The sequence below is a fragment of the Cricetulus griseus genome, chromosome 7 (genome assembly GCF_003668045.3).
Source record: "Cricetulus griseus strain 17A/GY chromosome 7, alternate assembly CriGri-PICRH-1.0, whole genome shotgun sequence".
In the NCBI taxonomy this organism is placed as follows: domain Eukaryota; kingdom Metazoa; phylum Chordata; class Mammalia; order Rodentia; family Cricetidae; genus Cricetulus; species Cricetulus griseus.
This window is the reverse complement of record NC_048600.1, coordinates 45,628,109-45,646,241: the sequence shown is the minus strand read 5'-3', so window position 1 is coordinate 45,646,241 and position 18,133 is coordinate 45,628,109. Positions and strand designations below refer to the sequence as shown.

The 18,133-nt window shown below is 45.7% G+C and overlaps 1 protein-coding gene across 5 annotated transcripts in view; it reads left to right on the top strand.

Moving 5' to 3' along the window:
• Positions 1–18,133, top strand: part of Rab11fip3 (RAB11 family interacting protein 3) — a 75,597-nt gene that overhangs the window by 38,322 nt on the left and 19,142 nt on the right. The window contains exons 3-7 of one of the 5 annotated variants that reach the window (XM_027425118.2): positions 1,994–2,100; positions 10,044–10,255; positions 12,948–13,097; positions 14,720–14,854; positions 17,881–17,916. In XM_027425118.2, coding sequence (XP_027280919.1) covers positions 1,994–2,100; positions 10,044–10,255; positions 12,948–13,097; positions 14,720–14,854; positions 17,881–17,916 — 640 coding nt within the window. The remainder of the gene's footprint in view (positions 1–1,993; positions 2,101–10,043; positions 10,256–12,947; positions 13,098–14,719; positions 14,855–17,880; positions 17,917–18,133) is intronic. The other 4 variants (XM_027425119.2, XM_027425120.2, XM_027425121.2 and 1 more) reach the window with 4 other exon arrangements.

The window sequence follows — 18,133 nt, the reverse complement described above, 5'->3', positions numbered from 1 at the left end:
TCAAGGCCAACCTGGTCTATATAACAAGTTCTAAGCCAATCAGAGCTACACAATAGCACTGTGTGTCAAAACAAAAAAATTTCCACATAAAGATACTGAGGCAGGAAGAACTCAAGTTAAGGCCTGCCTGGACAATTTAGTGAGACCCTGTCTTAAAGTAAAAATGAGGGGCTAGGCCAGGCAGTAGTGGCACACACCTTTAATCTCAGGTGGCATCTATAATCCCAGGACTCAGGAGTCAGAAGCAGGTGGATCTCTGAGTTGGAGGCCAGCCTGATAATCTACAGAGCTAGTTTCAGGACAGCCAAAGCTACACAAAGAAACACAGTCTCAAAAGGGGCGGGGGGGGGGGCAGTGCTGGACAGATGGCTTTGTGGTTAAGAGCACTGCCCTTGGACACTCATGGTAGCTTCTCTAGTGTGTCCTGTCCTCAGTTACCCAGGTCTGTTAGTGTCCATGTCTCAGAACCTGTTGGGATTTTATGGTCTACATCAAAGTGTGAGCCCTCTCTGGTCCTCTGTGGCCCATTTAAAGGAAGCCAGCACTGACCATTCCAAAGCATTTCTTCAGGATCGTCTGGGGAAGGTTGACTCATACCTGTAATCCAGTGCTTGAGTATGGACACAGGAGGCTACATGAGTTTGGGTTTCATGAGACATTGCCTCAAAACCAAAAATGGGAGACTGAGCTTTTTTTCCCCCTTCTATATTTTACTTACTTATTTATTTTGTTTGTTTCAAGACATTGTTTCTCTGTGTGTAGTCCTGGCTGTCCTGGAGTTGCTTTGTAGACCAGGCTGGCTTCAAACTCAGAGATCTGCCTGCCTCTGCCTCCCAAGTGTTGGTACTAAAGGCCTGCAGCGCCACCATCTGGCTGTGTTAAAGATACTAAGTAACCAAACTGTAAGTCAGTGTACTCCATGTAACAAATTACATAGTAATGGGATGTTGGTATAAGTGTCCTTCTGTATCCCTTGTTGGGCACTGTGCCCCTGAGCATTTTGGAGACCATGGGTGTTAGCACCTCTTTCCACAGAGGGAGATACAGGTGTTTTGAAGTGTTTAGAAGTTCCAGGGCAACCAGGGCTACACAGAGAAACTCTGTTTCAAAAATAAAGATTTAAACCCAACCTCGTATTTTGAAATATTTTCACTAAATTATTTATTGGGTATGAGCATGTGTACATGTGTGGATACATACATGTTATGGCATGCATCTGGAAGTCAGAGAATAACATCTGTGACTTGGTTTTATATTTTGACTATGGGTTCCAGGGATCAAACACAGCTTGTCAGACTTGGTGGCAAGCATCTTTGTTCATTGAATTTTCTCTCTGGTCCACCCTCCCCCCTTTTTTAATACAATGTAGTTAAATAGAGGAAAATAAAACTGGTGAGTGTAACACCTGGACACTGTATTGCTCAATGTTTCACCAGACAAGATGTTGGTAATGTTGAGTGGGGTTTGTATGTAGCTACTTTTCAAGGCTGTATGATTTTGCAGAACCCCCACGGTATCTTGCACTTTTTCTTTCAATGCTGTTTGTTTCTTTAATTTAAAAAAAAAAAATACGTACGCCGGGCATTGGTGGCACACGCCTTTAATCCCAGCACTCAGGAGGCAGAGGTAGGCAGATCTCTGTGAGTTCGAGGCCAGCCTGGTCTACACAGCGAGTGCCAGAACAGCCTCCAAAGCTACACAGAGAAACCCTGTCTCAAAAAAACAAACAAAAAAATACGTACACACCAACTTCTCATCACCCTAGCGAGCACTATTGTCTATCTGAAGAATGTGGTTCTTGTGCTCCCCTTCTGCCTCCTCTCCCTGGAGTCCTCAGCTTGAGGTACACTCTCTTCCTTAATTGCGGTGACTCCCCTCCACCCATCTCATGGCAGCTCAGCCTTAGAAGTGTTCTTTCTTAGGAGTCCTAGTCAGACACTGAACCTCCACCTCGTACCCTTCTGGACAGCTCTGGGTGGCCTGCTGAGGCCAGGTCTTCTCTCCACAGATCCTGATGGCCAGCTGTACAATGTGGAGCCTGTCCAAGACGAAGAGCCTCCTGCCTGCGCCGATGAGTTTGACGACTTTGTCACCTATGAGGCAAGTGCTTTCCTGACTTTGATTTCCTCTTCTCCCTCCTAAGGAGTACAGCTTCTGCTCCCTGGCAGCCACAGATGCTCTCACGGGGTGCTGTGCCTTGTGCATATTGTGGGGGGCTGTGGGGTAGCTTGGCTGTGGCAGAAACCACAGACTATTCCCTCTGACCTGATTGGTCCTGGGCTCTACATGTTCAAAAGCCATCTGTTGGGCATGTTGTGGAATAGAGGTTTGTGGATAGTTAGGCTCTGTGGTGTCCTTGCTGTCACCTGCTACCAGGCAGAGGCAAAGCAGAAGACGTTGAAGGTTTCCCTTTGTGAACTAAAAACAAAACAAAACAAAACAAACCAGTTGTCTGTATTGGGGAACATTGGCTAATCTGCCTCCTGCCCTGTGTCCCTTACTATCTACTCCTAGGGAAAACTAGGGTTGTGCTGTGTGATGTCTCTTATAACTGTGGGTTCCTTGTTACCCAGCTGGGGATAAGGTCACAGCCAAGAAAGGCAGACCACTGTAACTGCCCAGCAGACTGGAAAGAGTTTAATCTCATGCCTTACGGCTGATCTATAGGATTTGTTTTTTACAAATACATGGAGCTGTTGTCCTGGTGTTCAGGGTGGCTGAGAGACAGGGTTCTTGAGCCTAGGAGTCCAGGCTGGCCTGACAATTCAATGAGACCAATCTTGAAAACAAGAGCTATACCTGAGCCCTTGGTGTGCTGACAGAAGTGACAGCTGCAGCATTTCAACCTTCTAAGTGCAATAGGCAGTTGACATTGAAGGTTCTTTGTATCAAGTTCTCAGAACCTTTGCTCCTTTGTCACATGAAGGGCGGGACCCTGTAATGTCTAAGTAGATTCTTTTAAGGACTAACATACCACAGAAGTCAGGTTTTTTAAATCCTAATTTCTTTTAAAGACTTATTTTTAAGTGTGTGTGTGTGTGTGTGTGTGTGTGTGTGTGTGTGTGTGTGTGTTTTAGTCAGTGCACATGAGTGCAGATGCCTATGGAGACCAGAGGTGTTGGCTTCCCTAGAGCTGAGTTAAAAGGCAGGTGAAAGTCATGCAGTGTGGGTTCTGAGAATCAAACTGTGCTTTGTAGAAGAGCAGTAAGCAGTAACCCCTGAGCCGTCTCTCTTAACACTCCAATTTCTATTTTAGATAGAAGAAACATTTCTACATTTTTGTTTACTTTTAAAAAATTGAAGGATTTCATTTTTTGAAGGTTTTGAGTTTTCAGTACATAGACCAAATAGTACAGAGGATTTCCCTATGATGCCTTGCCATAGAGTTCCTGTTACAAGCACGCTGGCACTGGTGGGCCACAGCTGATGCTTCATTGTTGACCAACATTCTCAGGGTCACATGAAGACATGTCCCTGTGACAGCATCACAGACCACTGTTACCTACTCACAAGTCCCCTGTGCTCTGCTGTGCCCCATGTGCCTCTGGCCGCCCCTGGGTTTTGCAGAGTTGTGTTTCTGCCTTCCTGCTGTCTCTGAGCTACACTCTCAGACATGTTCTTCTCAGCATGCTCATGTTTCTTCCATGTCTTGCTTTTCAGGTTTGCAGGTATAGCTTTCAGAACTAGATACTGCTATGAATTTACAGTTTGCTCTTTAAAACAAACAGCTAGGCATAGTGGCAGGCTACAATCCTAGCACTTAGAAGGTGGAAGCAGGAGGACCAGAAATTCAGGTAATCTTTGCTGACATTGTGAGTTCAAGGCCAGCCTAGACTTTATGATACCCTGTATTTAAAAAAAAAAAAAGTGTCACCAAATATGGTGGCTCACTCTTTTCATCCCAGCGCTAAGGAGACAGAGACAAGCAGGTCTCTGAGTTTAAAGACAGCCTGGTCTATACTGTAAGTCCCAAGACAGCCAGAACTACCTAGTGAGACCCTGTTTCAGCAAACAAACAAGAAAACAAAAACAAAAGAACCAAAAAAATGTCAAACATCTTTTTGTTGGTTTGTTAGTTTTCTGAGACAGGGTTTCTCTGCATAGACCTGGCTGTCCTAGAACTTGTTATATAGACCAAACTGGCCTTGAACTCACAGAGATCCACCTACCTCTGCCTCCCAAGCACTGAGATCCCAGTTTCTAACATCTTTTTAAAGTGGAGAATCTATGTATCAAATCCAAATGCTGTATTTGGTACTTAGAGATGTTAGCCTTTTACTGACTTGCTGAGAATAGTTCTTGTTAGACCCGTGATTCTGGTAGAACTTGGTGTGTGTAAGCACATGTGGGCAGGAGTACATGAGGCATTGCTTGCTCATGAGAGCTTCCTGTTAGGGCTTCCTATTAACTGTCCAAGCTCCTACTACCACTTTCCTTGGGACCCCTTGGGTGTTTAGCTTGTAACAGGAAACTATTAAGTGAGGGAGAAGAATTAGGGAGCTGAGTTAAGTTGCTGGTGAGAAGAAAGCTCATTGTCCAAGGATCTGAGCAGGCTGAGGGAGGGCCGGTGGATAGAGACCACTTATCAGAGTTTCTGCAAGGGCAGTGAGGAAGTCACCCAGAGAACAAGCAGGACCAGACGATAAGGGTATTCCAGAATTGTCTTGGCTGTGCTTTCTGTGTACCTCCCTCCTCTCCCACTGCTGGGATCTGGGGAGACCACTCTTGTGCTGAGAATGTGTCTTTTGTATAAACTGTTATCAGGAAGGCTAAAGTGTACAACAAGCTGCTGTGCTTTGTTCCCTGCCTGTTTGTTAAGGCCAGCAAGGACACTTCCCGGACTTTGCTTCTCGCCACCTGGCCAGCAGCAGCCTAGTGGAGCGTGTCTAGGAGTAGGTTAAACTTTCTCTGAGGTGATGTGCCTTCAGATGGGCACATGGATTTTGCAGGAACAGCAGCATGGCTAACAAACAGGAAGGTGACAATCAGTGAAGAGAAGCAAACGACTTGGTGAGCAGGGAACACATGATGAGGTGGTCATCTCCAGCAACACCCCCTTCCCAGAGCCTGGACTCAGAGACAGGCCTGTGAAGGTGCTTGGCCATCGTCTGAGGGTAAGGAGAGACGTGAGAGTGTGCTGTTCCTGGACTGTGCTGAATTCTGTTTCTGTGGAGAGAAAGGCTTGTGGAAGGGGGAACCATAGCCTGGACTATGGGAGCTGCCAGGCAGTGTTAGCCGTACTTGATAGCCTGAACTAAGGATCTCATCTGTTTCTTGGTGCCTTACATAGTATATGTAATAGCACCTTGGGACTTTTTTTTTTTTAAGGTACTTTGAATTTAAAGTGAATTCATCTTTACTTTGGCAGTATGTAAAAATTTAAGAAGTTGGTAATATAGAGTTGTTGTCCTCTGGGCAAAGCTAGGTCCTAACTGGCTGATAGATGTAGCCCAATGGGTGAGGCTGTGTGCTGTGCCTGCATTGTGTGTCATGAACTGTGCAGTACTACTGTGCTCCAAGGTGGGGTTTTTTGGGCCTGTTTTGGAGGGCCTTGGGGAAACAGATTTGCCCCTTGCACAGTAGTGGCTGGCAGAAGACCAGAGTCTCAGAAGCTGGCAGGGGGCAGGGTCTGAGGCACCTGTCCTCCCAGCGTCTCGGAGGCTGGGTCTTCTTTCTTTGTGGCTAACTTGCATCTGGTAGACTATTAGCAATCTGAGCCTTTCTGTTTGTGTCCCACATCCCACAGAGGACCCTGAGTGCTTTTTACAGTGCTTGGGGATGGGACCTGTTGACCTGATTTGTTTACTTTGAATTTTACTCATGAACCATGTCTCCCTCTCTGTGACTGGGGCTCTGCAGTTACTCTTCAGTGCTGCAGAAGGGACTGCTCCTTTAGAAATGAGTTGAGACTGTGTCAGACAGTCTCCCTCCAGGATCTGTGGTACAGATGGAGACGCTCACATTTGCCTCTTTGCCCTCATGTTGGTAGAGTTGATTCTGTTCTCATACTCTACCTGAACTCCCAGGAAGGTGCCATCCTTGGCCCATGCTCCCATAGACACCACCCTTAGCATCATGATAACTGCATGTGAGGAGTGGATTCCAGCCTTTGGACTCTTTCCATCCCAGGAAGAAATGTGTTGACTGCACTGAGAACTTGTTACACTTTTTCCAAGTGTCCAAACTGTGCTGGAAAGCCTGGGTGTACATGGCCAGGGAGGAGCAGTGAGCACCTGGTTTAAAAAAAACCAAATCACTACATTAATTGGTGTGGGGGATTACGCATTCTACATCGAAGGTGTGGAGGTCACCATTTGGATCCTGGGGATCAAACTCCAGTCATTCCGCTTGATGGCAAGTGCCTTTACTAGATGAGTCATCTGTTTTTTGTTTTGTTTTGAGAGCAGGCTGACTTCGAACTCAGAGATCCATGCTGGGATTAAAGGCATGTGCCACCACCGCTTGTAGATATTTTTATTTTTTAACTGAAAATTCATATAATATATTCTGATCGTAGTTTCCTCCCCCATCTCCTCCCAGATCCTCCCCACTTCCCTACCCATCCAACTCCAGATCTTCTTTCTGTCTTTCTCTCTCTCTCTCTTTATTTTTTTTTTTTTAGAAAACAAGTTAAAAAACAAACAAACAAAAAAACATGAAAAAGCACAGAAATTCACACCCTGAGACACACATACAGACAAAAATGAAACCCACAAAAACACAAAATCAGAAACCATAATATTCAAGCAAAAGGCCAGTAAGATTTGTTTTAAAAAATGTACAAACAAAGCAATATGAGACAAAGAATCTGCAAAAAACCCACTTAGGTTGGCTTTTTAAAAAGCTGCCTCAAGGGCTAGGGAGATGGCTCAGTGGTTAAAAGCACTGGCTTGCTCTTCAGAGATCCTGAGAACTTGAATTCAGTTCCCAGCACCCACATGGTAGCTCACAACATCTATAATAGAATATGGTGCCCTCTTCTGGCTTTCAGGTATACATGCAGAGCTCTCATACATAAATTTAAAAAAAAATAATAAAAACCCGGGTGGTTAATCCCAGCACTCGGGAGGCAGAGACAGGCAGATCTCTGTGAGTTCGAGGCCAGCCTGGTCTACAGAGCTAGTTCCAGGACAGCTGGGCTGTTACATAGAGAAACCCTGTCTAACGGGGTGGGGTGGGGGGTGGGGGGAGCTGCCTCAAGCTGGAGAGATGGTTCATTTGCTCTTGCATCAGATCTATGTTCAGTTTTCAGCACTCATATGGTAGCTTATAACCATCTCGCAGGAGAATCAACAAGCATACATGTTGTGCAAATGCATGCATGAAGGCAAAACATTCGTAGACATAAAACAAAAATAAAAGTCTAAAGCTTTTTAAAGTTACCTCAAGGTCACTTTCTATTATAAGCAGCAACCTACTCTGAGGTCTTTGGAAGGTCCTGCCTGTTAGTGTTGGAGCTTTGTTGGCCAGCTCATGGGTCTGCTGCTCCCTTCTCTAAGATCCACAGCTTGGTGCTGAGCAGGGTCTCTTGTGAGGCCATACTTGTGCACCAGGGGCAACATTATTTTAGAAGTTTTTGCTTACTACTAATGAGACATGTCTAGTCTTTGTTTTTATTCTTCTTGGAAATCTGCAGGGTTTTCTTAGTGCCTGGGTAAGTGACTATCAGCCTCCCCTCATGGACTATCAGGAGTCTGTACAGCAGGGTGTCCTGTTTGTCCACCATCACCTGTAGGCCAGGCCTTGGACAGTTGCCTGTACCTGCCTGCTCGTCTCTCAACTGGCTTCTGCAGGATGGAGTCCTGGCCTGCCTCATTCAGGAGAGTGCTGCTTAGGTGCGTGGGCAAAACAGAGCTAGATTGCAAAGGTCATTCTTATTTGGGTTTTCTTCTTTAAAGACAGGGTCTCACTCTATCTCCTTGGTAGCCTGGAGCTTACTGTGTAGACCATGCTGGCCTTGAACTCATAGAGAATTGCCTGTTTCTGTCTCCTGAGTGCTAGAATTAAATGTGTGTACCACCATTGTCTGGCTTTGGTTTTAGATTTTTGACTTGGCTGTTTTCTACAAGTTACTTAGTATTGATGAATTTTGTGCCCTCTGGAGGCTTGCACTCTGTAGTCTTGTTTTCTTCCTTACTGTAAGAAGTGTCCACCTTCGAGGGGGTCGTGGCACATACCTTTAATTCCAGTACTCAGGAGGCAGAGGCAGGTGTATCTCTGTGAATTTAAGGCCAGCCTGGTCTACAGAGCTAGTTCCAGGAACAGCTAGGGCTGTTACACAGAGAAACTCTGTCTCGAAAAACAAAAACAAAACAAAGTGTCCACTCATGTCATCCACTGGAATCCTTAAGATTCATCTTTATAGCTCCCTTAGTGGTTGAAGCTCTAGTCGGTGCTGTTAGTGGTGGTCAAGATTGGAGCTGGCTTCTCAGAGGCTCAGGTCTTCCAGGATGCCTGCAGGCTCAGGTGGATGCTGTTGCTGTTGTCCTCACTCACACTCCTGGGAACACCAGACCTTGGGGACAAAGGGCGTCTTTTTCCTGCTAGAACTGTAAGTTTTCTGAAATCCTATTTACACATTGTTAACCTCAGAATCTTCTGAACATGAAATGTCAGAGACTTGCAACTTTGTTGTAATTAAAATTCAACTTATAAGTAGAAAATGCCCTCTTTTATCCTTCTTTAGTTTTAAGTTCGTTAATATTATTTAAATTCTGACAGTCTGCTATAAGTTGGATCCTGTGCTGTGTTCTGTCCATAGGAGAAAACAGGTATGATTGGGAAAACAGACACAACTATAATAGTTGGTAGATGATTGACAAATAAGTATTAGAAGTTATATCTTCACTTCATTTTTTTTTCTTTTTTTTTTGTTTTTTTGAGATAGGGTTTCTCTGTGGCTTTGGAGGCTGTCCTGGAACTAGCTCTTGTAGACCAGGCTGGTCTCGAACTCACAGAGATCCTCCTGCCTCTGCCTCCCGAGTGCTGGGATTCAAGGTGTGCGCCACCAATGCCTGGCCACTTCATATTTCAAAGCAGTAGTCTGGCTGGGCATGGTGGCTCACACCTTTAATCCCAGCACTGGTGAAGCACAGGCAGGTGGATTTCTGAGTTTGAGGCCAGCCTGGTCTACAAAGAAAGTTCCAGGATGTCTAGGCTACACAGAGAAACCCTGCTTGAAAAGCCAAAACCGAAGAAGAAGAAGAAGAAGAAGAAGAAGAAGAAGAAGAAGAAGAAGAAGAAGAAGAAGAAGAAGAAGAAGAAGAAGAAGAAGAAGAAGAAGATCCAAAACCAGCAGTAGCCTAAATATGCAAAATAGTGTTGGTGATGGTATCTTAATTTGATCTTTACTACATTTTTATTGTTATTAATTTATATGTGTTTATGGGGGTGTCACAGTGTGTTTGTGGAGGGACAATTTTGGGGAGTCAGTTTTTTCCTACTATTTGTGTTGTGTCTTGGGGAGTGAATTCAGATCATTAGGTTTGTCGGATGGTGCCGTTCCTCACTGAGCCATTCTGCCAGCTGGCGGTGTCTTAATTTTAAAAGGCACAGTCTTACATTGTTGTATATTAACTCCTTGACTATAAGTAGTACCCATGCTGAAAGCCACAAAGCAGGTGGTTCCGTTGGGAATATTTGTGACTCTGGGGTGCTTTGTATCTTTCAGATGTATTATTATTCAACTGACTTTAAAATGACTCCACTTAGCCCAGGCTGCTCTTGAGCTCGAGGTCTTGCTGCCTTTTGCCTTCTGTGCGCCAGGAGCACGCATGTGCTCCATCACGCCCATCTTGATGCATATTTTTGTCATTTCGTTTGCATTTTAAAAGTAAAGGGCTGAGGGTACAGCTAAATGGCAGAACACACAGAGCACCCGAGAGGCCCTGTGTTTAGTCTGCCAGTATACACATGCACTGAGTCCTGATTCATAAGCTAACATCGAGGTTTAGGGATGTGGTTGTTATTTTTGCTGGTGCCATGCCGTCTATGCCATGTGGCTTTCATAGCTGCTCAAGCTAACTGTTGGTTTTCTTTCCTAGGCCAACGAGGTGACAGACAGCGCATATATGGGGTCTGAGAGTACCTACAGTGAGTGTGAGACCTTCACAGATGAAGACACCAGCACCCTGGTGCACCCTGAGCTTCAGCCTGAAGGGGACGCTGATAGTGCTGGTGGCTCAGCTGTGCCCTCAGAGTGCCTAGACACGATGGAGGAGCCTGACCATGGTGCATTGCTGTTGCTCCCAGGCAGGTCTGTACCCATACTGTGTGTGTGTGTGTGTGTCTGTGTGTGTCTATGTCTGTGTCTGTGTCTGTAGGGGTAACTCTTTCCGCCAAGCCACCAGAGCCCCGCTGCTACATGGGCAGCCAAAATAACACACAGAGACTTAATTATTTATAATGCTGCTGGCCAATGACTAGGATTTCTTATCTGCTAGCTCAGTCTTAATTATCAACCATAATCATTAATCTATATATTTATAAAGACTTCGAGGATGCTGGCAGCATGTGTCCTCTCTTGCCGGGCTCATATCTCGACTCCTCTCTCTACTACATTTCCCAGAATCCTCCTCGACTCCTAGTCCCACCTATCTTGCTTTCCTATTGGCCAACAGTACTTTATTTATCAATCAGTAAGACAAAATATACACAGAAGGACGTCCCCCATCATGTGTCCTGTGTCTCTGTGTCCCTGTGTGTCTTGTGGATTCCCGAGACTATGCTGTCTGCAGTGGTAGAACAGTTTGGGCCATATGTAGCTTCCTACTGTCTCTGTGGAGCTGCACCTCTCTGGTTTCCAGCCAGCTCACATCCCCTTATGCTTCTCCTGCTAGGACACTCATGAATTTAATGTCCTACTGGATCTGGCTGTAGAGACAGGGAAACTATAAGAGATAAACCTTAACTCAGTCTTCTGAGATTTGTAAGCACAGGTTTTTTTTTTTTAAATGTAAAGTCTCATATAGCCAGGTGGTAGTGACATACATCTTTAGTCCCAGCATTTGAGAGGCAGAGGCAGGTGAGTTCAAGGCCAGCCTGGTCTACAAAGTAAGTTCCAGGACAGCCAGGACTGTTAAACAGAGAAACCCTATCTTGTAAAACAGAAACAAAACAAAAAATAATAAATAAAATAAAAATATTAGGGCCTCATATCCTAGGCTGTCCTTGAACTTGCTATATGGGCAGGGATGATATTGTGCTTCTGATCTTTTTCAAGTGATGGTGTTTTATAAAGTGTCAGGGATCAATTCTAACTTTGTGTGTTACACAAGCACTTTTAGAAAAAAAGTTAATTTTTATTATTTTAATTATATAAGTGTGTATTCGTGTGCCAGTATGTGCATGTGAGTGAAAGTGCCTGAAAGGCCAGAGACGTAGGATCCCTCAGACTGGAGTTACAGACAATTGTGAACTGCCGTGTGTGCCCTCTGGAATTGCAGTCAGTACTCTGAGCAGCTCTCCAGCCACGGAAGCTAATGCTCATCTTCAGAAGCTCTCCTAACAACTGAGCTGTATCTTCAATCCATTAGCACATTTTAAAAATTATTGTTGTTATTATTGTTTTTTGAGACAGGGTTTCTCTGTGTAGTCCTGGCTGTCCTGGAACTCACTGTGTAGACCAGGTTGGCCTTGAATTCAGAGATCCATCTACTTCTGCCTCTCAAGTGCTGGGATTAAAGGCATGTGCCACCATCACCACCTGGCCACAAAATCATTTTTTAAAACAGGGTCTCACTATGTGGCTCTAGCTGTCATGAAGCTCACTATGTAAATCAGGCTGGCTTTGGAGTCACAGAGATCCTGCCTGCCTCTGCTTCCCAAATGCTGGGATTAAAGAAAGGCGTGTGCCACCCCTAGCACAATCTCGACACCAGGGCAAGAGGACATAGTATTCACATATCTTTGTGATACCCTGCATTGACCACATGGGGACATAATAAATAATAAATAAATATATCACTAAAAACTTAAACATTGGCAGGTGTGGCAGTATACACCTTTAATTGCAGCATTCAAGATACAGAGACAGGTAGATATGTGAGTTTGAAGCCAGCCTGGTTTACACAGTGAGTTGCAGGCCAGCCAAGAACTACAATGAGACCCTGTCTCAAAACAAAAACAAAACAAAATGACAGGAAAAATGACAAGAAAACACTTAAAAAGTATAATAGTATGCTGTTGTAAGTTATTTATTTAAAACTGTTGGACTGTGCTGTGGCTTCAATATTGACTGCTTAATGTACACACAAGTCTGAGGTTCTAGATCCAGCACTAGCAAAAAAAGTCATGAATTGTTTATCTGTGACGTTTTGTGTGTGTGTGTGTGTGTGTGTGTGTGTGTGTGTGTGTGTGTGTGTGTGTGTTTGTGTGTGTACATGTGCACACACACTTTTTTTTTTTTTAAATTGGGACAGAGTTTCTCTACATAGCTCTGGCTGCCCTGGAACTAGCTCTGTATACCATGCTGGCTTGGAACTCACAGAGATCAGCCTGCCTCTGCCTCCCAAGTGCTAGGATTAAAGGCATGCACCACCTCCTGGCCTTCAATGATATGGTCTCCAGTTGCTAAAACTGGCTGTGTGTGAGTTCCATGGGTGTCAAACTGGAAATTGCAACCCTGTTGGAGCACTGTGGTCAGCCAAAGGGCATAGCATAGGCCCTGCTGACCCTACTGATTGCCCTTAGCATTGTCTGTCACTTTACTGTCTCCCTTATCCCAAAAGAACAGCTTCTTCTAAGTGATGCAGTTTCCTATCTGTTATTAAATGGTTTAAGTAACACAATTACTAATCAATTTCACTTGTTTCTGGTTCAGTTCTGTTTGATTTTAGCAGTGTGGCTCCTTGGGTGATGCAACTCAGGCTTATGGCTTATTGAATAGTATGCATCCCATCAGATGCCTGTGGCAGTGACTCAGAATTGCTTTTGTCTGTCTTTTGTAGAACCCACCCTCACAGCCAGGCTGTTGTCATGGTGATTGGCAGTGAGGAACATTTTGAAGATTACGGTGAGGGCAGTGAGGCAGAGCTGTCCCCGGAGGCCCTCTGTAATGGCGAGCTGGACTGCGGAGACCCTTCTTTTCTCAGCCCCAGGTGACACCTTGCACTATGCATGGTCCACTCCCTCTCCATGCCTAGTTATGGGGAAACTTCTCTGCGGTGTCCTGTGCTGGTTTCTCTGCTGCTGTGTAGTTCAACACCATGGGGAGAAGTATTGAGTCTTTCCCAGTGTGAAGGCTAGCTGCACCCCTCACATCTCTTCATTGCAGTACACTGCAGACCTTTAAGCATCTGCTGAGCCACTGAAGCCGCTGGTCACTGGTCACTTCATAGCCAGTGACTGACTTTGAGGGAGACTGTAGAGTCATAAACCAGGCTTTGCCATGTCCTGATATCCCCCCAAATTTTCTGAAAGGTTCTAGCTCTGAGTTAATCAAACTATGGCATCTACTAGACAAGACACTTGCTTTCCCTCAGTTGTGTTTCAGGTGACTGACTTGTATGCATACCTGACTGCTTTTGACTGAAGGCCTGAGTAGCCCCTCCTGAGCACTCAGGCCTGGCTGGCCAGCTCTTCCACACTGACCACATCTCCCTTTTGCTTCCTGGTTCCTGATTTTGTTCACTTCAGCCTGGTTATCATGGCAGCACAGAACTGTGGAGCCAATGCTAGAAGGGCTTTCTGTAGGCTAAACATGAGCCCCTCCTGCTCACATGCCACCTGAAAATGGCACTGGCTGTGAAGTGGGCTCTGAGTGCATCCTTGGTGCACGGTCCCTCTGGGCAAAGTCCTAGGGACTTTGAGTTGGAGGTAATGGGCTTGTTCCAGAATTTGGCATTTCTGCATCCATGTCTATTGAGCTGTGGTATTCTCTCCTGTTTTTGCAGTTTGCCCGATCTCCAACTGGTGTTTCCAATCTAAAGTGTAATTTTCCCGCTACATTTTTATGTATTCTTTTCTACCCTTCTTTATTTTATTTTATTTTTATTTTTTTTATTTGAATTAGAAACAGGATTGTTTTACATGACAATCCCAGTTCCCTTCTCCCTCCCGTCCTCCCCTACCTCCCCCTCAACCCTTCTTTAAATTGAACTTCCACGTTAGTTTTTTACAGCCTGTGGATCCTTCCCCAGAGATGAGGCTGCTTCCCTGACCTCATGCCCAGGAACAGATGTGTCATGGTCCACCAGCTTGTTGAGTTGGAATCACAGGAGTTAGCTAGCATTCCCGGAAGAATCCTGAGTTTTTAACACAGGTCTCAAAAGCACAAATCTGCCAATGTATCTTTTGGCTTTTTGGTTTTTTGAGACAGACTATCTCAAAATAACAACAAAACCTAGCAAATAACCTCCCCCTGGAGACACTCTTTGCTGTCACATTCATGTGATTTCCTCAGGGGAGAAGGCTGCGTGTTCATTTACCTTTCTGACAAAGTGAATTTTGTGTTACAGCTCTTACTGCCTGGTTTTGTATACTGCCTGGCATGGGGGGAATGTGTGGCAGTCCTGGCTGCTCCAGGTGGTGGATATTCTGGGCTCCTCAGGTGATGTGAGGAAGGTCTCATGGTAGTCCCCAGAGCACAGCCAGCACCCTGGACCATTTGTTCTCTTCCTCTACTTCTGTCCAGTGCCTTTCCCTCCCTCCTCCACCTCATGCCTGGCAAAGATAACCTAACAGGGCCTCCTCTCTCCTGACTGGCCCTCTGTCTTTCTAGCTCCAATCCTCTTGCCTCAAAGCTGCGCAACGCCCTCACTGATGAGGTCTTTGAGTTTTACTGTAGCCAGTGCCACAAACAGATCAACCGCCTTGAAGATCTTTCTGCCCGTCTGACTGATCTTGAGATGAATAGGTAACATGGAGAACCTGGTCTTGTTCTGTGCTCCCAGGGAGACTCCCACTGCAGTGCTCCCTGTTGGGTGTTGCCCAAAGTGCTCTTGCTCTGGTCACCTAGTCTAGCAAGGCACTCAGACGATGGGACTCTTCCTGCGGACCCTATCCCTGCATGCCTTGAGCTAGCTTGCTGCTTGTGTCCCTTCTCCTTTATGCATGTGGCAGTCTTGTTGACTGCTGTCCCTGAATGGGGAAACAACCTAACATGTGAAAGAGGATACTCCAGTGTTTTACCAAAATTTCCTTCAGCTGAGTCATGGAGGCAGAGCTGGGGAATTTAAAGATTTTTTTTTAAAAACAAATTTATGCTAGGTTATCATGATCACCTGTGCTCAGGGACCTCCAGTTCTGTAGGATGGCTGTACATTCAAATGCAGATGACTCGACATTGCTGCTTGGCTCTTATATGCCATGCCTGGCAGCTCCTTTGCCTGCTCTCCTGTTTCTTTCTCACCTGTGCGTTACTCATCTCTGCCCTTTGTCCCCTGCATCTCTGTGAGCAGTCCCAGTAGAACCAGCTGGTTCCTTGTAGCTTCACAAACTCATAGGAAACATCTTTAGGTTCTTTGTTCGTGTCAGCCAACCCCCTGACATCCCTTTGGCTCAGTGTGTAGAGATGAGTCCTTGGCGGGGGAGGGAGGGTTGTTGAAGAAGAAGGTCTGCAGAAGAGATGGGCTGCATGTGAAGCTGTGGATGGCATCCCCTGCTAAGCAGAGGTGGTGATCACACAGGCTCTAATTGGGCAGAAGTATTGTGGCAGAAAGGAAGATAGATCATCCAGTAGTGCAGCATGCTTGGAAGTCTGTTAGAGGCTGCACCTTGTCTGCCCTGCCATTGCAGGGCTTTAGACAGGGTAGATCTACAGCTCTGTCCTGTTCCAGCTCCTGTCCTAGTGCCCTTGACATGTTATCTTTTTGTCTTGTGTTCTGTGCAGCATCACAAAGCTAGAGGTCTTTAGCCAACACCTAGTGTAGTAGGATCCTGGCCAGTTGGGAAAGATCAGAGGGAACCTGGTAGGGTCCTGATCACAATGCTAGAAGCCAGAAGTATTCTTTGAGGGCATGTCTCTGCAAGACATGAGGGGAAAAAATCCGGTCTCTGGTAATTCCAGAAACCCTGATGGCTTCCATTGTAGAGGACACAGCTTTCACCTGCTGTGTATGTGTTGAGTGTTGGGGACTGGCAGTGCCCTGTTGGTGAACCGCCCTCCTACTGATGAGCAGGTGTGATTTAAAGAAGACATGTGTTGTCTCCGTCACTGAAGATTTTGCTGTGCTAAAAACCTGCCTCTAAGCTGGGTGTTGGTGGCGCATGCCTTTAATCCCAGCACTTGGGAAGCAGAGGCAGGCAGATCTCTGTGAGTTTGAGGCCAGCCTGGTCTAGAGAGCTAGTGCCAGGATACGCTCCAAAGCTACACAGAGAAACACCCTGTCTCAAAAAACAAAACAAAAACCTGCCTCTAAGATGTTGATCATACCAGTTAGGCCTTGTGGCACAGAGGTCAGGCTAGTATATGGTTCAGCATAAATGGGTGGAGCCTCTCCCCCTAAAAGGCTCTGCCTAAGTGTACAGACTTTTAACTTTAGTTAGGACACAGCTGTCAAGTACTAGTATCCCAATACCAGTGAGAGCTGATTTGTGCCTCCTGGCCTGCATGGATTTCCTCAGGATAAACTTTATGAACTCACCATATAACAATAGGGTTTACATTATGTCTCAGGTGTTTGCCTAGTGGGCAACATAACATTCCTGTAGCTGTTGTGTTCTTTAGGTACCTGGGAGCATCTGTAAAAACAATGCATTTTATAGAAACTAAGAAGTCTTATTTACCCAGAGGTGTGTCTTCAAAACTGTAAACTGTTGCAGGGTTTGCTTTTCCTGAAGCTGATAGGTAGATGGAGCAGTCGGTTCTTAATATGCAAAGAGTGTCCATGATAGGAAGATAAAAGCAGATGTGTACTAAAATTACAGTGCTACTCAAGAGTCCAGCCAGGAGAGGGAGCCATACAGTAGCTGCAGAGGGACCAGAGCTGTGAGGGCAGGAACATAAGGTGCCGCCGGTGCATGGCAAGAGCTCCGATGATCACCAGTAGCAAGCACCACCCAAGGGATCCAAATCCCACCATCCACCCAGGAGAAGATCTGTGCCCTTCAGCAGCCGGCAACCCTGTGGAAACTGTGGCAAAGACATCTTTAGGTGCTATGCTATCAGCACCAGCTCTCCAATGCCCTCTATTGGCAGAATGTAGCATCACAAATGAAAATGCATCCCAACAGTGAACTTCCCCGAGCCACTTCAAAGTATGATTTTGAACCCAGCTGAAGTAGTAATAAAGGAATGACTCTCCAAGTAGATTGCCTGACTGCCTGCCCTTGAGAAAGGGAAAGGAAGCTGGTGAGTCTGCTGTGAGCCAAGACAGGTGCCTGAACACAGGCCATGCTCTGATTGGCCTCAGAGCCAGACGAGACTTGTTGGGCCTGCTCTTGCTGCTGTAGGTGGTCCATATTATTGATCCAGGATGGCTCCAGGAAGGGTCTCTAAATCCTCACCATATAGATATTTGGAGTGTGAAGTGTCAGGACCCAAACAAAAGCGATTACAGGCCCTCCTGTCATAGGAGGACCAGTGTGATAGCCAGTCAACTGGGGTAATGGTTTTAGAACCACTCGAGAACATGACAGAAGCCAATGGTGTGGACCCAGGTGCTGTCACTGGTGGATTTAGGCATTGGGCTTGGTCAGGTACTGTAGCCTGCTTGGTTTCTTTTAAGGTCTTAGGACTGAATTATTAGATCTGGTGAAGACCTTTATGAAAGGGGCTGTGCATGTTCTCTGACTTGCAGAGTGGGCATTCCGTGCATGTGGCTTGGGACAAGGGGCTGCATGCTTGTGCCCTGATATCTCCCCAGCCCAAGCTTCCTGTTTCCTCTTGTCCTTCGGTCTGCTCCCTGACACTATTTTCCTGTTTGTTTGGTTTTTGCACAGCCCAGCCAAGCGGCTCTCCAGCAGGAAGGTGGCAAGGTAGGCAGAGCCTCGATCACTTACTGAAAATCTTATGAAATACTCTGGTAGTCATAGTTTCTGTAAAACATTTAGAAAATATTCTTTTCCAGGTTTTTTTTTAAATTCAAACTTTCAAGTTGTATTTCATGTTTTGGGATGGAAAGCAATTGAGGGGAGAGGTTTTGGGCGGGATTTATAGGGCTGCGGGTTTAGATATAGATTTCCTGTAAGGGCT